This window comes from Coturnix japonica, chromosome 9, assembly GCF_054131305.1.
Source record: "Coturnix japonica strain WE chromosome 9, WE-NBRP24, whole genome shotgun sequence".
Lineage (NCBI taxonomy): Eukaryota > Metazoa > Chordata > Aves > Galliformes > Phasianidae > Coturnix > Coturnix japonica.
Window position 1 is genome coordinate 4,936,571 of NC_140671.1, and position 24,728 is coordinate 4,961,298.

Consider the following 24,728-nt stretch of genomic DNA (forward strand, 5'->3'; position numbering starts at 1 on the left):
GGCTTTGGCAGAGTGATGTGAGAATTATGTCCATCTCCCAGTAAGGATGCTCATGAAGAATTATGTATGCACCATAGACTTAAAACCTTCCAGCCAGTTAATCTGTTGCTGCAAGACTAGATTTATCCTTACAGTGTCACCATCATGTGGGCACAAGCAATGGGTTTCAGTTTGCAGATTTTGAGCAACTTTCACTAGCTGAGCTGTACCTCACATGCTGCGTGAGGTTGATTTTTGTCCTTTGAAATCCATTTATGAAATGCGAATTATTTCAAGGACAATGCTAGAACCTGGCAGATCTGAGCAGTAACCTGGCACTCAGGAGGTGAGGGAGCCCTGTGTATAGCAAGTAACTTGAATTCTGCAGCGTGAGAAACTGGGATTATAAAAGCAAGGAAAGATTCCGGCCGTGGTGCTGAGGGTGAATGTGGTAACTTTCAGTGTGGTGATGTTTTTTGTTTTACTGTTCCTTAATCTCTAAGCTTGTAATTTTAAACTTGGATCACCTTTCTTGATAAAGAACAAGTTAGGGGGAAATAAGAGTTTAGATTTCAAGGATCAGGGTTTTATCCTGCATGTAAGATAATAACGATGGCTCATTCCAAAACAGTTTTTCACCAGCAGAGGTTAAAATTGTGTGAAACCTGAATGATGTGTAGTTATCAGGCTCTACATTGAAGTGTTTTCTAGTAACATGCTCTTGGTGTGCACTGCCCAAGATTCCTGGCAGAATATCATCTTGTTTATATCATGCAAAACATAGAAAACCACAGCAGTCCTGTGTATTCTCCCTTAGTTTGCCTCAGAAAGAAAGCTTGTCATGGCTGTACCGCAGAAACCTTTACCCTCAAGGTCTGGCTCACAATGACTGCAGACTAATGATTGCTCCTGGAACCTGAGATTTCACTGCAAGAGAATGTGCAGAAGAACTGGGAGGTTCAAGGCACGTGCATTAGATTGCTCAGCAGGAGCATCCACCGTCCTTAAACGCTCAGCTGTCACTTTCAGCACAAAAGGGGAAATTTAATTTAGAGCAGCAGAGATAATTTCACCAGTTGATGAACATGAGTTACCAAGCAAAGTATTTTGCCTCCCCCCTAGCACACACAAACATTTGCATGTCATATATTAAATAAGCTACATATATATATGTGTGTGTGTTTATTGCAAAATGGACTTCACATTGCACAGAGTAGCTGACTGGAGTACTTGTAATTTTCCATGCTGTACATTAAATATTAAATATCGGAGCAACCGATGCATATATCTCAGTGATGAATACCAATGCTACAGTATTGGGCTTTGCAAGGAGACCTCTAAAGGGGTCAGCTCTGCAAAGTTGGCCCAGGAGTCAAGAGGGAGTGAGCGGATGCTTTGGCTGTACTCTATGGCAGCAGCTCAATGCTAACTCACACTACTGCCACCAAGTAAATGAACTGGGGAATGTCAATAAAGAACTTAATTCCGGCCTATTCTAAGGTGCCTGCCAGGTAGGCTGTTCCACCAAAACTTCTGAAAGATGTGAGTTTTTTTGCCTGGAAGAGACTGAACTGTAGCTACAATAAGGTACAATTTTGCAAAGGAAGAAAACAAAACCGACAAACAAAAGAAGTCATGCAGTAGCAGTCACTGTTCACTTCAGATTCAATAGTCAATCCAAGACCAGACTGTTGGTATCTTGCTGGTAGGAACAAAAGCCAGGTGAACGTGTAGCATCAGGCAGCCTTGATAAAGAGCCTTGAGAACTTTGTGAGAGCAATGTGGCAAAAGGTTTTAAATCTAAAGAAAAATAAGAAGTTAAAAAAACCCGAACACCTGAAAAGTATTAAAATTTTAAAATAGAAATCATTGCAGGAATACAAAACGTGTCTTGAGGGGGAAAAAAAAGTGTTTTCACACTTGCTAAAATCAGAGTAACTTGGTTCATAGCTGTCAATGCACTCTTGCAGTCCAGATCATAACACTGAGCACACTCTCTGTTTCTTTTGGCGCTTGGCTTTTTTCATGGCACTCAGTGCAATAGTTGTTGCTTCTTTAAAAACGTTTTCTATGTTTTCACGGCATTTTGCTGAGCACTCCAGGTAAATTTCTGCATTTATCTGCTGGCAGGCTGCTTCACCCTGGAAAGAACAGGTAAGAAAAGACATAAACCTGATGTGTGGGGAGAAATGGAAGGTGAGATGGAAGCAGAAAGGAATTACTTTGCACATCTTCATAACATGAGGTCATCTTCCATAAGAAACTGCCTCCTGTGAGCACAGTGCTAGCATAAGTGCGTTGGTTATAAGCTGAAGTATCACTGCTGGTTTTGGGTTTATTTCCTAAGTTGATCTAATATTGTAGAAATAGTATTACTTTAATAGATTCTCAAGTGAAAATATCTACAAGAAGGATCTTTTTTCAGGTAGGACATGCAATGTCATGTTTAGTTTGCAAGCCTCAGCACTGCATGCCGTGTGTAACAGTACGGTCTGGACTAAAGTCTTGCTTTGTTTTGTTGGTGCACATGCAGGAATCCTGACTGCCAGTTCAAAGCATCACAAAGGCTCAGCAGAAATGATGGTACATGCAGATGAGTGCCTACAGACATCACCCAAATGCATGCAGTGGAAACAGTAGAATCTAAAACATTTGCATGCAATCACGATTGTGTGAAGTCACTACAGACAAAACACAGCTACTTCTTACTTTGCTTGCGATCCTTTCATTGCAGTCAGCCCCAGTTTTGCGTGCTTGGGAGCCTTCAAGTGCCAATTTCAGATCTGCAATCCACAACTCACAAACTCTGCATTTAGTCATTATGAGCTGGGAGTAGGGTCACTTGAGCACTCAGACTTCCATACATGCGGGTTTTCCTTCAGCATATTTGAGTGAAGTTTGTCTCTTTGCAGTTATTTGCAGGCTGCAGTGCTGACAGATACTGTTCAGCTCCTCTGTGCCTGGCATCAGAAGTATAACATTGCATGACTCAAGATGCTTTCAGCTGTAAAAGACTGAGGTTGTGTATGCAGAAAGGGAGAAAAAGGAAATGGGAGGGCTCTACTAGGCGACAAAAGGGCTGGTGAGCTTCGCCTCTTCTGTGAGCATTCATGTGATGAACTGCTGGAAGGAGAATATGTTCTGTGCATATTGTTCTGTGGCAGTAACAGTGCCAGATGTGATGCCTCAACTGACTCCAGAGAGAAGGTTGTTCCTTGTCGTGAACCTCATGAGAGGGTGATAAAGGGAACTAATAATGCCAGTGAGGGACAATCTGCGGCTGTTCACAAACAGAGAGGACAGGTATCTAATCCTGTGAGCAAGGAGGACAAACTTTACGTCCTAGTGTGATTTAATGGTGATGCTGTGGCAGGCTCTTTTCATGTTCTTTAGAGAAACAAGTGATTCATTCGAGGTCATAGTGAACTTTACCTTGTTTCCTGGACTTGCGTCTTGGTTAGACAGCTGCTGTTCATACTCTGAGATGAGAGGAGGAAGATGGCTTTGTATTTGATAATGAAAAAGTAGAAGGCCGGAGCAGAAAGATCTCAAGTGACCTGGTACAAGCAGTTCAACCACTGCCTGTTTCCCCTGTACCTGGAACAGCAATGCCATCTCCTAACACCAGCTGTATTTCTCAATACTTCATAATACTTAAGCTGGAAATACTTGATAGTGTGTAGACTTTTTTCTTAGATTAGATACTTCCAAGAAAAGTCTGGTTGAGAACTCTCACAGATGTTTTGGCTACTGTCCTTGGAAGGGCTTCTTTCTCTATAGAGTCTGCAAAATGCTTTTATTCCAGAATAATCAGTATTTTTAATCCTTTATTGTGTATCCTAGCATTTATTCTTTCTCACAACCCCAGACAAAGTACAAGTGATGGGAGCAATGTATTAGGATAAAAATCAGAAAGGAAGTCCAAGAAACCTGTTGAGGCCTACGAATTTATAACAGTAATAATGCAGTGAAGGGAAATCAAGGGGAGATGTATAGTAAGCCTAGACAGCATAGCAAATGGTGTCCTTTCAGACACTCTAGGATCCTGAGATATGCAAAACACTTAAAATGTCTCTACTTTGGCAAAGAGAACCATGCTGTAAAAGCACTTCTGCTCACCTGGTTGTAAGTAATGGGTTCCTGCTTCGAAGCCCTGAGCTTTCGCAACTGCTCTTTGTCTTTCCGAAGGTCTGTTTTGCAGCCGATCAGTACCAGTGGGACGCCCTGGCAGAAGTGATTCACTTCAGGATACCACTGATGGTAGAAAAACAAAACCTGCATAGTTTTGCTGATTCTATGTACAGGAATGCTAACTTCTGCTTTGGAACACTACAGAAATCCCACCACAGACAAGTGGTTGTTTATATCAATTCTCCCCTAGTTAAATGTGTATGTGCTGGAAGTAGACTTCAATCTGAAATGGCTGTGTGACATCACTACAGATAAAGATCACCACAGATCTGCAGTTGATCTGTGTTCTTTTTAGTGCACTGAATCCTCAAGCCCAATTCTGATCACTTAAGAGCCACAGAGAGGTGAGTTCTAGGTCTCAGGTCTGTGACCTGCAATTCAGTGCATGATGAACGATCTGCCCATCTGTACACTCTGGGTACAGGATTACTAAAAGCATCAGCTTTTTTAATCTGACATCTTGTCCTGCATCAACTGTATGCAATTCATTTAAAAGGCTGAAGTAATTATGAAAGGCTCTTACCTTATCTGCTACATTATCATAACTGGTGGGGTTCATGACATCGTAACAAATCAACACTACGTTTGTGTTCTGGTAAGAGAGTGGTCGCAGCCGATCATAGTCCTCCTGCCCTGGAACACAGAGAATGTTTTAGAATACAATAAATTTCTATCCTTAACAAGCAGTATGATGGGAATGTGTAAAGGTAAATACTTGAGTTCAAGTGTACTACAGTGGCATAGACCAAAAAAAAAATGTCCATGCTTGTAAAATTCCTTCCCTTAAGTGCAGGCTATCCTCCTTCGCTGACAAAACAGATCCTTTAGAATATAAAACATGATAAAAAGGTTGCTTTGTCCAACTGCTGATTTTACAAGACATGCAGGAACACAGAACAGGCTCAACTCTTTGAAGCAGGACTTTACCACTAATCTTTGGGATGCTGCTCAACTCTAGAAATTTTTTCATGCTTTTAATTAGTGCTATTACAGCACGGGGTCTGATTAGAGGTAGTTAACTTGCTTCAGACCCGTAGTCTTCCCCTCTGCTTGCAGTTATCTCACCAGATAAACCATGGCTCAGTTTGCCTGAGACGTGTGTAAACCTTAGCTTTGGACTGTTCTCTGCATTTGAGCAGCAAGCTCCATGGGTGAGGTGCTAAGCAAAGTAGGATTGATCCCTCATGGTTTAATACAAAAATAATAGACAATGACAAAATTATGCACGTTGTGTAAACATGCAGAACAAAGACTTTACTGCTTAGCCCTTCTTATTCTCCCAAATCCACTCTCTTGTTTGCAAGCGATTTACTGTTCTGTTGTTGAGCTAATCCTCTAAATGCATTAAACATATCAGGCGCCAAACACTTTTTTCTCCTAACTTCCTCCAGTGTTACGTGCTGTGTATGATCTTCCCTGTTCACTTTCACGCCTCTCAGCCCTCTACAAGGGTATCTTGAAAAATCCAGAGGCCCTTCAAGTTAGTGCTGGCAGCCTGTGAGACAGACAGGACAGGCACCTTGGAACAAACCATGCTGGCCTGTTTGGAGTCAGCATGTACTGCTGTTCTGTAAGCAAACACAGAAATTAAATGTCTCAGGAAGTATTGCTTTGTAAAATGCAGTTCTATACATATTTGGAATTTCAAACACAGAGCACAGAATGAGGTAAAATGTGCCCCCAAAATTGGCTTTGTTAGATGTGTATTAGGGTCTGATAATTGCAGCTCTCCCTTGGAAGGAGGAAAGTTATTCTTTCAGAGTTCAAGTACAATTCTTCAGGTGCTGTGGATGTAGCAGAACTCAGCTCAAGCTGTGGCTGAGCACTGACATCTCTCTCACCAAAACCTCATTGAGAACATTTCCTTTCATAGCCTGTCCTTAAGTGCTGCTGATGAAATGCAGAAAGGGCCTGTGAGACTTCTTCTCCATAAAGTTGCTCAGTTTGTGGTCAGAGATTTTGGCACAGATTTAGGTTTTCTAGTAGAAATAGAAGGCTGAACCTAAGTACTTACTGAATGTACCGAATAGATGCCTATGTCTGAGCACATCTGTGACTTCACTGCCTTCCTCAATTCATTGTAGCATAAGAGACGGCTTTCAAAAACAAAAGAAGCAACCATTAAAGCCCGACCAGCTGAATTCACCTGAAATTTGCTTCTTCTTTATGATCACATTCTGGCATACTGCTGTCAGGCCCTATGTGGCAAGTGGAACCTCAAGCGTCACCGGAGAGAGAGAAGGGGAAGTGATGAAACCTCAGGTCTTGGTCTCCTATGTATGTTCATGTCTGCCTACTCCTCCTCCTCCTTCACTAAGTAACACCAAAGAAGAGCCCAGACAGCCTGCTCAATGCTCAGCCTGCACAGGAGCTCAGCAGCCACATGCACCATTAGCAGAAATGAACTGTTCTATCTCAGAGATAACTCACGTTGGAAATCCTCAGCCCAGTGTGCCTGTTTTGATCCACTTTCTTCTCCAGCAAACACTGCAGAGAAATTAACAATGGAGAATGCCTTCTTTTTAGGCCCAATTAATTAGTGGCATTTTCTCTCTCACGCACACTCAGCATAAATGGTTTTTCTGTCAGCACTCCTGATGGCAGCATGAGGATGAGGTGGACATGAGGGCACACTTAAACAATGGATGCTGAAGGTCCATGCAGTGCTCTGCACAAGGCTTGTGGCAACAGACCCAGCAGGACTGACTGGCATTGAGCAGATGTGCTCTGTAACACACAAAATACTGTATCGTGATGTAGTAATGAAAAAATGCCCCAGGCCTGCCATCCTCTCCGGGCTGTGGAAAGCCAGAGACAACAACCCAAAGGCCTTTATGAGCTGGGAAAATGAGTCCACAAAAATAAAGTACAGAATAGGGCTTTGCCAGAGATGACACGAGAAGTGCTGCTCGAGTTACAGCAGCACAGTCCACTGCCACCAACAGCCGGTATGTAAGGAAGAGCATCACATCCTGTCACCCAGACCAGCCAACCACTTCCTATACATGTCAGTGCAACACTTTATGCTTATTATTTCAATTCAACATGTAACCCCAGGGAGGGGAGCCCTCACAGATACACACCAAATTCTCTGTGTCCTTTTGCAGGCTCCACAAGAACACAGTTATCAGATTGTAGCTGTGTTACTTCACTTTGAAGTTCTGAAAAATTGGGGAAATTGAATTTTTTCTTGGCAGGAATAAAAGCAGCAGAATAGGATTGAAGTTGGGATGGGGGAAAACGTTTCAATTTCAGGCACTCCCTCCCTTTCAAAGTTATGCAAAATTACTTTTGCATGTACCAGCTCCTGAAGGCCTGATGCTGTAGAGCATCTATCATTAGAGACCTGAAAAAACCTGCTGGAAGCTTCAAGCATGTTTCCTGCAACTCAGAGCGAGCTCCCCCGGCTCACAGGAGGCACTGCTTCCTCCCCAGTTAGCACAGCTTACTGCTTTGTTAAGAGAAGTCCTGCACTGAACAGCATCAGAAATGAAAACCTGCATCTGAATTGCAGCTAAGGCATCGGTTATGCTTTTCCCTTAGAATATAAACAATTCCAAGTAAATTTTCTTCCTATTTTTTTTTTCAAACATGGCCAGCAATGGCAATTTTTAATTAAATATGCAGCAGCAAAGCGTGTTTGCAGACAAGTGGTATTACAAAGCTTTTATGTATTGCATATATATACCACCAACTTCCTGCAACAGCAAGAGGTGTCTCTGATGAGGAAGGCAGAGCAGCAGAACAGGAGAGTCTTTAAAAAAATTACTATTCAAGCATATTGTAGATGTAGAACTAACTCATTAATGTTGGCTTGCTACCAAAATTCTTGCCAAGAAAAAAATACCTTCTGTACCTTAGAATGTTTGATTCTCAGGCAGTCTGTGCATGTCCTCCTCCTCTGGAAAGTAGGGCAAGCTCAAAACCTCCAACTGAGCCGGGCTGAACAATACAAAGAGTCCTTCTCACTTTACACAGCTCATAGGGCTGAACCTGTCCTTCACCTTCCCATGCTGCTAAGTGCATGCGGCTCTATTTAGTGCTGCTGTTAGCTGGATCCTAAAAATACCAAAGTCCTTTCTGCAGTAGGTGTATGACTAAGATCCAGTGACACTTTTCAGAACAGATTTGCTTTCTCCCTCCATCCACTTCCACATGACATCAAGCTGAAACCCTTTGCTTCCAGAATAGTTTCATATCCTTCCAATCCCGTTTAAATGATCCTACAATAATACAAATGATTTGGGGATCTTTCAGACTAAGAGCAAAATGCAGGAGCTCCCCCATCTGCTGACCTGGGCTTCCCCTTGAACTCAGTTTTGTTTCATTAAAAATAGGATGAAATTTAAATAGGGGCTCAAGAGAGTTCTTCCTACAGCACCACTTCCACCTTCAGAAAGAGGATGAGAAGCTATTTGAATCACAGAGCATGACACATCTGTAAACTACAGCTATGCCAGGGGCCTGGCAGCCATCACACTTTCCTTTGAGGTGAAGTATGTTGGGTTTCAAGGTCTCCAGACAAGGGGATGGAAAGCGATTGCTCATTCATGGTAAGGGGCCCTGCCAACTGGCCAGCAGTGCCATCTGCACCTCCTGATGTCTCATGAGACTGCACTCTATTCTTATCTGTGATGGCGTTAATTTGGAACAACTCTGCACAATACAGCACGATTTATTTACATGGAGCTGAAACACAGTGCATGCCAACGTTAGGGTCTATTTGGAATGCAGCCGGACAGCAGAGCCTGGGAAGTCTGAATGAATCACAGAACATCCCCAATTGGAAGGAACCCACATAAGGATCATTGAATCCAGCTCGTGGCTCCACCCCCATATTGGACTGTGTGAAGATGAACACAAATTAAGTCCCAAGCTCCTGTTATCAACCCAAACAAACTATCAGCTTTCCCCAGTAACCTTTAACGCAAAGGCTCTTTTCATTTTGAACCTTTTTCTCTCCCTTTTGAAGCTCTTTTCTCCCTTACTATTGGCTTACACGTGGCAGGAGATTAAAATATTTTCTTGGTTGACTGTGGGAGCTGGGTTTAATACCTTCAGATATGTTTGCAATGTGATGCAATGTCCTAACAAACGGGGTCATTGCGGCACTGAACAAACCCGGGCTGGAACCGCCATGACAGAAGTGCCCAAAGAAACACCTCTCACAGCTCAACCTGTCAGAACAGGGGGAAAGGCCCTACCTGCAGTGTCATACAAGTTCAGGATGACCTCCTTTTTGCCAATGGTGATACTGGTGGCGTATTTCTCAAACACAGACGGCGCATATTGCTGAAATCAGGGAAAAGAATTCAAGTTACGGGCAAGGAACACTTGTGTAAGGCCATGGCTGTGTTGTGGTATTGGGGAACAGCCCAGAGCGGCCGTGAGAGCCGCATTTCACAGCCCTGGTGCCCCACAGGTGCTTCCCCTCACCCCGACCCGCGGGTTTTCATGGCCGCCCCGCTCTGACTGAATCCCCTCAGCGCTGAGGACCCCTGGGGTCCCTCAGGAGGATCCCGGCTCACCTCAGGGAAGGCTCCCTTGGCGTACACCATCAGCAGCGACGTCTTCCCACAGCCGCCGTCCCCCACGATCACCATCTTCACCTCCTTCTTCCCCGACGGCGCGGTCCCGCTGCCGCCCTTTCCCCCCGCCGTGCCGTCGGGCACAGCCCCGTTGGCCGCCTCCATGGAGCCGAGCGCGGCTCAGCGCCGCCGGGACAGCGCTCCACAGCGGAGCCCCGGGGCGGGCCGGCACCGCCCGCGCTCCGACACGGATTGGCCGCGCCCCGGGGCGCCTCAGGTGGCTCCGGGCGCCGCTTGGGGCCGCGCTGACACCGCCGGGCCCTGGGGAAGGCGCTCCGAGGCGGCACAGGGCTGTGTGTGAGGAGATGAACGCGGGACACGAAGCCTCCACACGGCCGGCCTGCAGGTGAGGCGCTGAGGTCACCGTGTGGCCTCCGCTGTAAGTCGTCCCTTGGAGCCTCCGTCGAACCCGCGTTCGGGTCTTTGTGCCCCTCTCCCACCTGTGGTGGCCGCCTCCCCTCAGACCTCCTGTATTTCCTCAGGGAGCTCACGCCGTGCCCCGTTACTTTGCGCTGAGGGGATCCAAGCGCTGACGGATGAGGGAAGCGTGATGCTGAAGGACAGCAGAGCCCTGAGGTACCTCCACAACACGTCTGCATGGGGCACAGCGAGGGGCGGTGGGCAAACTGTGTGTCTTCTGCTGTACTCGGTGCCTTGTGTTCAGGGTGAGCTGTCATAAAAGTCAAACAGAATGATACGTTTTAGTTACAGAGATGTCAAAGCCTGCAAACACCTTGACAAGACATAAGGTAATGGCCTTTAGTTGTGCCAGCAGAGGTTCAGGTTGAATATTAGGATCAACTTCTCAAAAAGAGCTGTCATACTCTCTTTTCATACTGGAAAAGACCTCTGAGGTCATCCAGTCCAACCTCAATCCATCACCCTGTGCCCACTGCCACATCTTCATGGTTCTTGAACACCTCCAGGGACAGTGACTCCATCACCTCCCTAAGCAGCCCATTCCAGTGCTCTTTCTGAGAAGAAATATTTCCTAATACTGAACCTGAACGTCCCCTGGCACAGCTTAAGGCCATTAACTCTCACCCTGAGTGCTTCCATTCAGAACATTACACCCTGCAAAGAGTTCACACAGCCATGGGCAGCTCAGGTCTGCTCTGTCCCTCTTCAGGCCCATTCTCTTCCCCTTGTCAGTCAGAGTTGGAACTAGGTGATCTCTGAGGTCCCTTCCTACCCCAGCCATTCTGCGGTTCTGCACAGTTGTGTCACTAGATGGCCTTCCAGACTGAATACAGTGCAACTGCGCTCCTTGTGTCTGGGAATCACTTCCTTGAAGGAAGGCCCTGCCTTTTGTACAGGACAAACAGAAAGAAAAAAGTATTTCAGCGATAGAGGGAGGACAGGCATGCAAATGCCCTACAAAGTGTCATATAATTCAAATTCAGAAGGAAAGAAAAAGGTAGCCAATCTCACATCTGTTTAAAGCTAACCATTTTACTGAGGAAATACTTGACATGAGTATGCAAGATACACAAAAAGATCCTGTATGAACCATCTTTAATATCTGATCTGCAAGGTAGCAAAAGCTGTCAGCTCCACAAGGATGCAGGGGCTGAGGGTATTCTGGTATTGTATAGCCATCAATGGTCCAAAAGCGATTTGTTTTACACTGAAGCAATTCTTCTGAACTTGGCTCAAAACGAATAGTGTACTGTGGTATGATCACCAAATAGACTTGCTAGTCTTCCTGTCATTACACAGCATTTCAGTGTCTCTGCTGCTTATTTTTTAATTAATGGGTTTGCAGTTCTTCAGACATGAAAAGTACCACGCAGAAGCGGCTTATTTTGCTGACTGAAAAGTAAAATCTAATATGGAATTCTGCCACTGATTTAAATGGACAAAAATTCAACCCTCTATTAGTGAAATTCCAATCTAATTACTATTAATTGCAAGTGTACTTCTCCGGTTTTGGCCTATACATCAATTTTGGCACAAGTTCTATGTCATCAAAAGCTTACACATCTGCAATCCTAAGAGTTTGTGTACAGTGAGTGCACCAAAATCAGAGATGCAATGGTGTATGGCAGATATCTGTGTTCCATTACTGCTATGTGTTTGGTGCTTCACAGTTGCTGAGAAAAATAATAGGAAGGAGAGAAGGAAAGACAGGCCCTAAAGAATGGGACTTAACATGCAAGTAGAGTGAATTTCCAGTAAACTTCCAATGTGATATGAGTGCCACAGTTATTTGTAATGCACAAAATGTAAAGAAGAATCTCAGTCCCAAAGAATTTACAGTGTGAGCTGACAGGGCAGATGGAGAATGGTGAACTATAATGTAGGAGAGGTGAACTGTGTGCCCTGCCCACACAAAGAAGTTATTGGTGACTGTCAGTGTAAGAGGAAAATGCTATGGCAAAGCAAAGTACATACTCAAGGCAAATCCATTTCTTTACAGAAAAGCGGTATGAAATTGCTTATTCAGTTGTGTTTTTGCTCACAGTCCTGAGCTTCTTTCAGCCCTCACTCAACACAGGAAACCTCCAAATCAAAGCTCCCACCCTCCTGGACTTCCAGCTGCTTCTCAGTAGCCGTTTCTTAGTGCTACTTGCTGTTCCTTGTGCACATGCAGAGCTCTACCATCTGGTCCTTGTGGCCTGATATTTTACACACACACAATCCCGCCCCCAAAATCCAGAAAAATCCCCTGGGCCACATGATTCACTGTCTATTCAGACCTTACCATGTGCCTGGTTTTTGTGTAGTAGCCACTACTGATGCAAATCCCTTGTTTCAGGAGGGATTTCAATTGCCTTTTTCACTGAAGGCAAGGTGGCTGTGACACCTGCCAATTTCTAAGGGGTTTAACCCAACCTAAAGCATTATTATATTCTTGTTTGGCTCAGTGGGAACTGTATATTTTTCTTCCAGTAAAATCGTATTAACTTTCTAGACTATTAAGTAATGTGGAAAAATTATATTTCTATAAGAGAATTTCCTTTCTGCCTTTTCATGCCTGAGGACTAGAATTCCTGTTTCACTTGGCTCAAGTAGCATGCAGTAAATCACTGCAAAAATCTTTCAATAAACTCCACATAAAACCTGTCCAAATGCTACCAGAGAGTTCAGAGGGCTGTGAAAGAAAACAGAGCAACTCTCTGCAATGGGAGGTGTTGGCCAAGTTACACACACAACTCAGCAGAAGCAGGCAGAGAATATTCAGGTACTGTGATACGGTTTGGACTGTTTTTTGTCCATAAACTGCAGCTTGACTGCTACCTAGAGAGCAGCTATTTATAGGGAGTGCATACTGTTTCATGGGTATTTCTCTGGTATGCTTTAAATCAGGGATGCCAACCATGCAGGCCAGATTTGGCTTACCTGATACATGCATGGCCAGTGTGCTGTATTTTGAATCTTACCTTTCATTAAAACTTGAGCTCTTGGCTTTGCAGCAGTGGAAAAATAACCTAAGAATTTGAAAAGTATATAAATCAACATAGCAATGTCTCAGCCTGACACAGGAGGTGCTTAGGAGTCGGCTTAAGTCTTCTGGACTTCGCTGAAGCATGAATTCTCAAGCCAAATTCAGTTGAAAACAGAAACAGGTAAAGCACAGTTAAGATCATCCTGTGTGCTTCTGGAACATCAAGCACAATGACTAATTTCTGAAAAGCATGAAATGAGCAAGTGTCTGCCAACACCTCCCTGCCTCTGGCCCTGCAGATCTGTGTCTCCTAGATGTGCTGCATGGCTTCCTGGAGGGACGGTGAGGAATTCATCAACGCTTGCTGGCAGAGCGAGGTGATGCTGGATCTCATCCTCTACCTCTGTGCTGGAAAGCAAATCTGGAAGGATCCAACACGCTTTGTCTTAGGCAAGATCTGTGGTTGTGTGTGGTTGGTTTCACCATGGGAACTGTCAGAAGAAGTGGGTTCAGGAGTGGTGCGCAGGCTTGTTGGTGGCCATGTGAGTGCTGAGAACTCTGCTACAGAACTGCATGAACTTCATCTGCTTCAGATGCTTTTCTGTGTTGAAATCTGCAGCAGAGAATGGTCTGTCAGGAGGGAATGTGTATGAAATAAAGGCAGGTGTTTGCTGAGTAGTGTATGGCACAAACATCCATGTACCCAGTGTGTATTCTCAGATGTGGCTGGTACAAGCTTCCTAGAGAGGACAGCAACCATCGACTGAAGAGAAGATGGAATCCTCTGCTCATCTTCCAGTAGGACACACCATAACTTCTGCCCCTTTTTGCTGAGTGCTACATACACAAGGAGAGCTGAGCAGCTTTGCTGGTATCTGGATGGAAGCTCATGTATGGAGAACCAGAGAGGTCTGTGGCACGTGTGAGCATCCCTGGGCAAAGGTACAGAGCAGCCTGAGCCGAGCTGAGAGCAGACCTCACAAAGAACCAGCAAGGCTCAGAACAGGCCAGTGAGTAACTCAGGGGGCTGAGAAATGAACTCAGTTCTAATTATGTCATCCTGCTGCCCCTGATAGCATTTCCTGTGCATTTCTCTCTTCCTACACATGCTTCGTCCTTCCTGTCTTGTATTGTCACAGCAGGCACACTGTGAAGCTCCCAGTTCCTTACTGGGATTAACATAGCAGCTCTGGTTTCTTAAGGCAGGCAGATTCTAATTAAATTTAGAACTCTCATCATGCTCAAAATGCCCCTTTGTGACACTACTTGGAAAGTGTCAGAGCCCCCAGACCTTTAATGATCTTCAGTATCACAATAGTGTAGGCTGTGCCTGATCAAAGACTCCAGACAAATGGATACAAAACCAGCATCACTCCAAGTCAGAGATCTAAGTTGAAATCTTCCAAGTATGAAACATATTCAGAGGTGTGTCTGTCAAGTTTTCTACTGGCTTGTTATAGACATGCACACAAATAGCAAACCCTTCCCACTGTAGGATTGTGTGGGGACCTCGGTTTCCCTTTAGGACTCGATTTTGGACATGGGGAAAAGCATGCTTAGCCCTTGGCCTCCAGGCATGCCAGGCCTGGACAGGTAAGGCAACAACTGTACAGGCTTTGGTTCCTCTCCCCCACATCCCCATAGAAATGTGCCCCTTGAGCCTGCCTGGAGGATCCAAAGACAGAAATGCCGAAGTCCTTTCCACCCTCCCAGCTCTGCTGGCACCCGGCAGCCAATTGCACATTAGGTGCTGAACCATCAAGTATTTTTTCATGTGGGCAGCTGAACAGCGGTGGGACTGCAATGTCTTTTGGTCACAATAACCCTGAAGATGTTTGTGACAGTTTTTTTACACCTCTTACGCAATACAGAAGGAGTTTGTGATAATTTCATGCCACGGGAACCACTCATTAGATGCTGAGAGCAGCATCTTCCCAAGCAGCTGGCTGGTCTGCAGGGAAAAGGCAAACCAGAGTGCCAGGGATGGAGCGAGCACTGCTCTGCATCGGCTGCTCCTGGAGGGGGAAAATGGCAGCAGTGGTGTTGTGGATGGTGTGGAAACCAGCTTCAGCTCAGGATTTGCAATGGCCTGCTTTCCTGAAGGTTAGAACAAATGTACGGAAAAGGTATTTGGAGTTAAGGCTTGCCTCGAAAAAACACACAGAAAAGCTAAAGCAAGTATGAAAATAAATTAGAAACAAGGGGCAGATAAGAGCAGAGCCTGCAGGAATTGGTTCTAAACAAAAGGCAGGGGCTGGGCCATCCAGTGAGAAAGCCACAAATGGCAGGGGTCAAAATGTAAAACCTACAGTCCACTGAGGAACATGAAAGATGCCGTTGTGTTCCACACCTCCTTTTCCCGGGTGTAGCCATCTCCACACAGTGAAGGGCAGTAATGAATCAAGCTCCTTTCCTCTCCTCCTGTGTTTTCTATTCAATTATTCACAGGCTGTGCCAGTTCTGCTTTATTTCTCCCCTCCATATGCTGCACTCTCCTCCTGGGGTTTTTTATTCTGAGCTGTGCTTTTGGCCTCTCTCCCATTTCTTTCTCCTCAGCATGCGCCCCCTGCTCTGCTATGATCTGCTGCCTTTGTAACCTCTGCTGTGCACATATGCTGGCCCTCCCTCCTTCCCTTGGCTCCTGGTCCGTCGAGTGTCCCTTCGCTTCACACCAATGTCTTTGCCAGGGGGTCAGCAGCCAGCCAGCAAAGAAACAATTCCGCAATGGCCACTGCTGGTGCTTTCATGCTGCCAGCTCCTCTCTGCCGATCAAGGGGAACCCGTGCTGCTCCCCTTGCACAGCTGATTGGTAGCGAAGGCAAGGACGGCTCTGCAGCTGCTTAGCAACTGGGAGCTGCTGCTGTGTAGCCCTGCAGAAAGGCAAGAGACTGCGCAGCATTCGCTAATTCTGCACGTTCTGGCCCACTCGGCTGAAAACCACGGCTTAGTGGAGCAGCTGGGGCACTCCCAGCTGTCCTGACAAAAATAAATCAAGACAAGGATCCTTGACTGCAGATACGGCAGCAACAGCAGCAATGTCAAGGGCAAAACTGTTTCTTTTGTGCCATAGGTTGTTTGCATCATGCCAGCTAGAGGAAAATGCTCCAATTTGTAAGCTAAATTCATTCCATTTGATCTTTGTCATCACTTTTCTGGCTGTAACATTTTATGTTCCATCACTTATAATGAGAACGTTCCCTCTGCATGCTGCGTTTGTTCAAAAGGCTCACAGGTCTCCAGCTACCACCGCTTCGAAGCTGTTTAATGATAGGTGTCCAGGCACACAGGTACTTTAATGCACAAATATCCTTTCAGATTACTTAACTCTATATTCATGTCCTTGTGATTCAAGCCCGGTGAATGTCAGATATGTCCAGCAATCCGACAGCTTTAGAATGTTGATTAGAATTGCCAGCCTTCTTGATTTAATGATTTATTAAGCCTGAAAGTACTGTAAACAATAACGGGTTGTACGTGCCGATGGGATCACAGCGTTTCAATAGCAGCTCCATTTCAATGGCAAGCAGCAACACAAAACATTCTGCAATTCAGATTTTGAAACAGCTTTTTTTATTCTTTAAAAGCTCAAGAATGATTAGATCTCTGAAAGCATGAGCCACCTATTTTACAGAGGTGGCTTTGTCATAATACTACCAGAAAGAAAATGAACAGATGTAGTTTAAAAGGATAAGAAAAAAGCCAGCCCTGGCAAATGCCCAACGTGTCCATCAAAACTTGTATGGATCTTAAACAAAAGAAATGTTTGTTCCCCTGTTGCATATGATGATATCTCTCTTTGTACTCAGCCACAACCACGCAGCAGAACGGTGGTTCCCCATCATTATGCAGCGCACACAGCCCATGTGCATACAGCCCATGCATCTGCACAGCATGCTGGAACACAGGTAAAATCCGTCAGGAGCTGCGTATTTTGGCAGAGAAATTCCTTGCCTGTATGATGTGCCATACTTAGGAAAAGGTTAAAAACAGGAAAACAAAACAAAACACCAAAAAACCCTAAATAAGCCAACCCCAAAAACCCTGAACAGGCAAATGTCCTTTGATATTTTTAGCCTAGTTTCCTAAAAGTTCTCTGTCATTTTTCCCCTCCCTCCTCCAACCTCAGTCAAAATGGTCAGTGGGGAAGAAATCCCAAAGGAACAGCTGAGCAGAGCATGCAGCAGAGGCAGCACTGTGCCCTGGCAGATAGGCAGGTAGTGTCAGCTCCCCCCAGGGGCAATGCTGTCTCCTTGCCCAGCCAAACAGGGAAGGAACTGGAAGGGGTCTGCAGGGATTTGTCTGTGAATGCACAGGAGAAGCAGCTTTGTGAGTTCAGCTGCTGAGAGGGAAACAGAAGTTGGGTGATAAATGTATCACTTGTAGGGAACATCTAGAAGAGAGCTGTACTCCAACGCTTGTGAAGCATTTACACCATTATGAGAATATAAGATCAAGACGGCAGAATCACATGGAATAGAATCCATCCAATAGGAATATCTCAAAGCGCAGTTGTCACTGCTGCATCTTAGAGCTGTTATCTTTCTTTTATGGGTGCTGTAACTACCTGGTCTGGGCCCCACACTATTTAATGGCTCTGATACGGAGCAGGCACACGTTGCAGTGTGCCCTGTGGCTCCCCGCCAGCTCCCGCACCGGGCTTCCTCCCATGGATGGGTGTGGTGGGACATGGTGTAGATCAGATCTCCTGACTCAGTGTTGACAAAACTGAGGCACGCACACACCTGGAACTGGGACACTCCTACAGCAGAGACAGAAATGGTGTTTGTCAATGAACTGTAAGAAAACATAAAATATTTACCAGTCAGGCCTGTGGGTGACACGGAAGAGCAACAGCAGGATGTGTAAATAAAGGCCATTGCAAGCAGCAGCACTGCCTAAGGACTGCCCTTAAAAGCCAAGCGTCAGGCTGCTCAGAGACAGATGCAGCCCCACGGGAGGAGCAAGCTGGATGGCATCTGAGGAGCAGAGCAGGAAAACCAGCTGAGCACCGGGAGTAATCCCTGGGCGCGTAACAGAAACCTCAGCACTGCTGGCACGGGTGGGATCGCTGCTGAATGCTCCGCCCTGCTCTGGATGCCCTGATCCAAACGGTGAAAAACTGGAGACAGAGAAGCAATGTTTATAGGGTTGGTGAGTCTGGACCCGAGGGGAGATCTGCAAATCTGCAATGGGAGCATGAAATCTGCAGATATCAGCCTGCACACAGCTACATGGGACAGGGATCTGGAACGCAGCATTCGCTCGAGCAGACCGAGGTACAGCAGCGTCAGTAACTGAAAGCAGAAGGCAGACAAAGCTCAGTTTAAAAGGTATCTTAATTCCATCTGGCAGGTAGATTTCCATGGAAACAGTCTGCCAGTTCTTACTTTGCTCTCAGAGGCCATTTTAAAAACTGCAGCCATGATCTTTTCTGCAAGATACAGGTACGCTACTGTTAAATTCTCTCAAATGAGAAACAAGCAACACATGCCCAAATATCTTATGACCTGCATCATGCAGGAAGTCAAACCAGACAAACCTGGGTCCCTTTTGTCCTTTATAATCTGCTAATCCAGTCTGCTTGCACAAGCAGCAGATTGTGACATGCAGACCTTCAACAGAAAGGATTCTGTGTACAAACCAGTCTGAAACAAAATGTTGTAAACAGTCCCAGTCATTGTTTGGCAGAGCGGCTGCATATTTGTTATTTCACTTTGCCTCTCAATCTAATTTGCTTTAGTCACAGCACTTTGCCAAAGAAATTAAACAACTTCTTATTGATAATAGGCACTAAAATAATCGGAGTTTTTGACTCAGCAACTCAGGGGAGGGACGCTGCGGGTAAGAACAACCCCCACTGCTTTAAGAATGTGCACGGAGTGACCACGGGCCATTTGGAGGAAAAAAATCTTTGTTTCCTTTCCCCTGAAAGATTTCATTCTTTCTCTGAAGAGGCTCGGGCAGCAAACCAGGGTCAGCATAACCAGAGGCTGGAAGTCTGCTCTGACCTCTGTGGGCTTTAAGCACGCTGTACTAGAACGCTTCTCTTTTCAAACAGGAGGTTTGACCATTAAACCACCCACTCCAGGGAGCACAACCGGTCTCAACCGCCTCGGTTGCTTTTCAACAACGCATTACAGTCATTTAGAAACCCTACAAACGTACAGAAAATTTCAGTTCAGACTTACAAAAGCCATTTCCAGGAGCGCTGAGGACCCACGCAGAGCGCTGGCTCTGCTTTACCCCGTGGGGTTTGGCTGGTGTGGGCCCTGGTGTGTGCTGGGGAGCAGCCGGGGGTTCCAGCACCGTCCGAGCGGTGATGGATTGCTCACAGCAGCCGTCACGGTCCTGCAGAGCCGCGCAGAGAGGTGCGAGTGCAGACAAAGCTGCCTGAGCTCCCACGGTATTATGGGCTGGCTGAATTTCGAAGCCTGCGCTGCATTAGGCAGAGCTAGTTTGCTTCATGGTTAAACGGACCAAAACTGAGGTTTGAAATGCAGACGTTAAGATCCATAGATCTATTTAAACATCAGCTTAAAATCCAGGGAAGCTCATGGCCGGTGCTATTTCAGTCAGCCAATTCTTTAATGGCTTTGCATGCTGATTTAACTCACGATGATGCAAGCGGCTGAAACATTGCAGCACAGCTCTAAGAGCCCTGCAAACCCCAGGACAGCTCAGCACCACTCCGGCCATCGTGTCCCGCTCCAGGAGGCATCCCACGTTCCCAGGAGCAGCAGAGGAGCACTGTATCGCTGTTTGCTTTAACCAACGCCGCCGTCTCTTCCATGTGAGGCTAAAGGGGCTCCAGCAGCGCTCCCATCATGGCTGCTGGCAGGGCAGGGTGCAGGGATGGTGCCCAGCCTCGCAGTTTTTCCCTTTTTTTTTTTTTTTTTCCCCTTTGGAAATGTGTTCTGTATTGTGTGGACAACAGCTTCAAGACCAAAGACGGGATGGGGATGAAAGGAAGAAGGAAAAAGTAAAAAAAAAAAAAAAGATTAAGAAACGAGCGTAACGTGACATTGTTGCCACAGTCCGTCCTTCGCAGGGCAGCTCGGTGCGGGTGTTACCGACCCGGCAGCGCGACTGGACCCGGGCAGCACTTACCTCATCCCTCCCACCGCTGGGCTGCATGGCCTGGCCCAAGCACCCCTCTAGGTGGGCTTTGTGTGCCTTCCTCCCGCCGAAGCAGGGCTTTGCTATCTGATTTGAGGGAGCAGCTCGGCAGGACCCGGGGCTCAGGGCCGGGGAGGCCGCGGGGCTCCTCCCCGCCATCCGCGGCTCCGCAGCACCGGCGGTGGGGGGAGAAGGAGGAAAACAACGCCGAGCCATGTGACGGCAGCGGGGAGCGCTCCCCCGGCACGTTGGCTCCAACTGCTCATTAGCTTGCCTTCTTTCCCCCCCACCCCCCATTTTACAGTTGGGAGGTGGTGTTTGTTCCTCTTTTTTTTTATCCCCCCCACCCTCTGCATTTAGGCTGCTTTCAGCCTTTGGTATTTATAAAACCGGCTGGGGGAAGGGAGGCAGGCTGAGGGGCGGGCAGCGTTATTTATAGGTGCCCAGCCCGCAGGATGCGCTGCCTTTGTCCTCCCCCATCCCCCCGCCTGGAGCGCCGCCAGCCCCACGCCGCCCGCTGCCGCAGGGCGCTCCCCGCCGCCGCCATCTTGTGCGCCGCTCCCTGCTCTTTCTCCTTCCACAACCCCTCACAAAGCGATGGGGAAAGGGGAAAATAAAAAGAGAGAAAGAAAGGAAAAGAGAAGGAAAAAAAAAAAAAAAGCGGGGAGGGGGTTGGGGGAAAACAAAAAAGGCCGTTTGCTTGCAGTGATCGGGACACGGAGCGTCGGGAGGCAGTGAGGGAGACAGCGCTGAGGAGAACGCGGCGCTGAAGAAGAAGCCATGATGGCGGCCGCCCTCACACAACACCGAGCGCGACCCGGAGCGCCCCGGCAGCCACCAGCCGCCCTTCCCGGCGCTGTTTCTCCGCAGGCTTTTACACAATAAAAGCACCAGACTTCGGCGGGGAGGCCGTTTTGCGGGCTATGTGGCCAGCACTAAAGCACAAGCGCTGTGAATTACCAGCTGCGTCACGGCTCTCTCCAACTGTAGCGCTCAGGCGGCTAAGGGTCCCTCACTTGGAAGGCAGCTCCCTCACTTCGGATTTACTTCCAGACCTCATTTTTTCCCCCCCTCTCCACCTCACTGCCTCGGTATGAAGGATTTTACAGTGCTTTTCAGTGAGACATCCGCCATTACGACTCATCGCCCCCCCTTCCCTCTTGTTTGCTTTTTTTCCTTCCTCCATCTGCTGTAATTAGATGGATAAACATGTAAGGGAAGCTCTACCACCGCCTTTTCGCCTCTTTTAAAACCAACTACAGTCCTCACAGACTGCAGGCAGACATTTTTTTTACCCCCCTTTTGTGCCTCTTGCTATGGATTCACGGAACAACAGCAACAAAAAAGCCCCAAAAAACCAAACAACCACACACACACACAAACAAAAGAACAGTTCTGCAGACAACCACGCAGAAAGAAATCCCTCCTTGAAAATAGGACGTTCCTGAGGTCTTGTAGATGTGTCTGAGGAGAAGGAGACCGCCAGGACGACCCTTAGGATCCCTCGCCCAGGACAGTAACACGGGCCTGGTCCATATGTTCCTCTGAGGGCAGAAGGGTGTACTCACCACGCACCATAGTTGAATGCAGCTCTGAAGGTGATGTTATGCTTTTTTTTTTGGTGTTTTGGTTTGTTTTTTAATGGCTGTTGTTTTGGCTTTGGTTTTAAATAAGGCTATAGAGAACTGATCTGGTATCACCACTTCTCCCGTACAGTTTGCAAAGCAAAAGCAGATCATGGTGGGATGGTTACGGAGCTGTGGCTTAGCATAAAAGAAACACCAAAAATAATAATAATAATTAAAAAAAAGCAACAAAAAAAGACAACAACAACAAAAAAAAGCAACAAAAAGCGACGTATGGCAGCTATAAGAAGCATTGTGCAGCTGTGCTGAGCGACCGTACGCAGCGAGGAGTCCTGCTCAAGGCTGAGCTCGGTGCGGATCACACAGAAAAAGGACACGCAGTGCTTTTCCATAGAGCACAAAAAGTGCCTCTCCTGGAGACCTGGGCAGCGTTCAGTGGTGGTCAACACCCGCAGGCAGCTCTGAGCTACGATATCTTGCTTTTCTAAGTTCAAATATTCCAAAAGCATCAATTGGTTTAGAGCAACAGACAAGAACATAGACATGCAAGGCTTAGAAATAAGGACCACTTCGGTAACATTAACATGAAAACTACACTTAGCAAGGACAGAATGGAGTGGGTACTTACAATCTAAGAGAAAAAAAAAAAACCTTAAAATTGCCTTTTTTTTTTCTTTTTTTTCCCCTTTTTTTTGCCAGAAATCAGTATTCCTATGTCTATAGTCAAAACATTACCTTCAAGCACGAGAGGAGTTAATAACAATGGCCAGGAATTAGGTGTTTAACACAGGAAATACCTCCTAAAATTTATTGTGCAGTCATCACAGAGCTCTACCAAGCTTTAAAAACCCCCAAAACCGAGCGACAACAGAAAAAAAAATGAGAAAAAAATAAAAAAAAAATCATGTATTTACTCTGTTTTTGCATTCAAAATTGTTACTGCTGACATAGGGTGTGCCATGACCTAGTTACACAAGACAAAGATGGATCCCGAATCATAAGGGAAAAATCCGCAATCTTTTTAAAATCTTCCTTCTTCTGTGAGTCCTTTGCCAGAATTAACACCCCCCCGGGCGCTCCTGCCAGTGGACGCAGTGGATTCCCATGGAGGATCCCCCTTTAGGAACAAAGGAAAGCCCACTTGGCCATGGCGTCCCATTGCAGAAAGATGGCCGCCTTGTCTCTCGGCCTCTCCTTAGCTGTCTGCTGAAGGATGTTTTTAGATCGCCGTCTAATAACTCAAGCCAAATGCAAGCCGCTCTCCGATTGGCTGCGGCCGCCCGCTGCCTTTAACCAGCCAATTGCCCGACTGGCGGCCGAGCTGCGGCCCCGCGCCCGCCGGAGCCGCGCCCGCAGCACGCGCACCGTGCGCCCAACGCACCGCCCGGCTCCGCGCCCCGGCAAACGGCGGGGGGACCGCGCCGAGCAGCCTTTAATACCTAAAACAAAATGGAAGCTTCCCGCTGATTGGCTGCCGCCGGGCCCGGACCTTTAATAAGCAAAACTACCCCCCCCTTCTCCTCTAGTTCTCCCCCCCCCCCCCCCTTTTTTTTTCTCTTTTTTTTTCCCCTCCCCCCGCAAACAGTGCGGTGCTGCCGCGCTCCACCCGCGGCCTCGGTGCCCCGGGCTCGTGCTGTGTGTGCTGAGGGGGTGGCGGAATTTCCCCCCCCAAAAAAAAAACTTGTCCCACCTCTAGGTCCATCTTGTTTAGAAACACTTTGCGCTAAGGTAAACGCAGCGGGCAGATTCCACGCTCCCCTTTCGACGGCCTTAAACCCGGGGCGGGGAGGGGAAAAAATACCCGCAGCCCGACAGCGGCCCATGTCGCGGCGCTCGGCGGCGCTGGGGCGGCGTTGGGGCGGCCGCGGGCCGGGGGCTGCGCGCTGCGGCCGCCGTGAATGTGCAGGCGGTGGAGGGCGGTTAGGCGTTCGCGGCGCTCGCAGCGGTGTATTGTGGGAGGCCGCCGCCGCCAGCAGCGAGCACACACAATATGTGGTGGCTCGCGAAAACGGGAGGCAGGAGCCTGGCGGGCAGCCCGCGCCGGTAACCGGCCCCATGTGAGACGGGGAGCTCGCCTTCTGCCGCCCGGACACGATCGGCCGCCGAGCGCGATGTCTTTCCGAGAGATCAAGGCGGGGGAGAAAGCCAGGCACCCTGAAGATCATGGCAAAAAGCAGAGTTCAAGTGAGACTGCCTCTTTTTTTTTCCTCCTTCTCTCTTCTCTTGTCTTGCTGGGGTGGACGGGGGGGGGGGGGCTCGGCTGGCGGTTCCCCCCCATTTTCGTTGTTCGTGGTGGATTTCCTCCCTGCCGGGGTGTGGGGCTCGCTTTAAAAAAAAAAAAAAAAAAAAAAAAAAAAAGCTCTTTGTTGAATTTTTTTTTTTTTTTTAACTTCACGCTTTTCCGTGTGTTTTGTCTTCCCCCTCTGCTCCCCACTGCCCAGGTTGGATCAACGGAATGGAGAACAGCACCCAAGCCAGCACTTCTGTCGAGAAAAGAAATCACCATTGGAGAAGTTACAAGTTGATTATTGACCCGGCTCTGAAAAAAGGACAGCACAAACTCTACCGCTACGATGGGCAACATTTCAGCATGCCGGTGAGTGGGGGGGGGCTGGATTTCCCCCCGCTTTATTGTGCCCCCCCTGTCCCGCACCCCCCGTCTTTTGGGGCTGGGGTCCCCCTGGGTAGCAGATCCCCCTGTGCTGGGGGGGGGCTGGGGACAGCCCCCGGACTGAGGGCCACCTGACACTGTGCATTCAGCTGTCAGGAGCCCGGCACCGAGCCCCAACCTGCAGCTTTCTTTCTGTGTTTCCAATCTGTGTGCATTTCCCAGCAGTATTGCAATTTGACACGTGTGTGTGCGTGTGTGTGTATGTGTGT

The 24,728-nt window shown here is 47.3% G+C and overlaps 2 protein-coding genes and 2 long non-coding RNA genes across 16 annotated transcripts in view; 3 read left to right on the forward strand and 1 right to left on the reverse strand.

Moving 5' to 3' along the window:
• Positions 1-1,146: 1,146 nt before the first annotated feature.
• Positions 1,147-21,988, reverse strand: RHOF (ras homolog family member F, filopodia associated). Of its 13 annotated transcripts, none has more exons than XR_014949088.1 (7): positions 21,831-21,988; positions 17,711-17,905; positions 9,699-10,428; positions 9,375-9,462; positions 4,694-4,803; positions 4,099-4,233; positions 1,147-2,120 (listed from the first exon to the last, which is right to left on the reverse strand). XR_014949088.1 is itself a non-coding variant. In XM_085555785.1 (6 exons), the coding sequence occupies exons 1-6, from the start codon at positions 9,861-9,863 to the stop codon at positions 1,956-1,958; spliced, it is 828 nt and encodes a 275-aa protein (XP_085411911.1). In that variant the 5' UTR covers positions 9,864-9,984; the 3' UTR covers positions 1,147-1,955. The 13 variants fall into 13 exon arrangements, 3 of the variants coding, with proteins under 3 accessions (XP_085411911.1, XP_085411913.1, XP_015733626.1); XR_014949090.1 differs by lacking the exon at positions 21,831-21,988 and adding an exon at positions 20,254-20,439; XR_014949087.1 differs by lacking the exon at positions 21,831-21,988 and adding an exon at positions 20,254-20,439 and having other exon boundaries at positions 17,711-17,940.
• LOC146759648 (uncharacterized) lies at positions 9,991-13,822 on the forward strand. Its single transcript, XR_014949114.1, has 2 exons — positions 9,991-10,104; positions 10,241-13,822. It is a non-coding gene; the product is annotated as an uncharacterized LOC146759648 (long non-coding RNA).
• LOC146759649 (uncharacterized) lies at positions 21,003-22,757 on the forward strand. Its single transcript, XR_014949107.1, has 2 exons — positions 21,003-21,860; positions 21,979-22,757. It is a non-coding gene; the product is annotated as an uncharacterized LOC146759649 (long non-coding RNA).
• A 674-nt stretch (positions 22,758-23,431) lies between these two features.
• Positions 23,432-24,728, forward strand: part of SETD1B (SET domain containing 1B, histone lysine methyltransferase) — a 43,461-nt gene continuing 42,164 nt past the window's right edge. The window contains exons 1-2 of the mRNA XM_015878017.3: positions 23,432-24,032; positions 24,290-24,444. Coding sequence (XP_015733503.2) covers positions 23,747-24,032; positions 24,290-24,444 — 441 coding nt within the window. The 5' untranslated portion in view covers positions 23,432-23,746. The remainder of the gene's footprint in view (positions 24,033-24,289; positions 24,445-24,728) is intronic.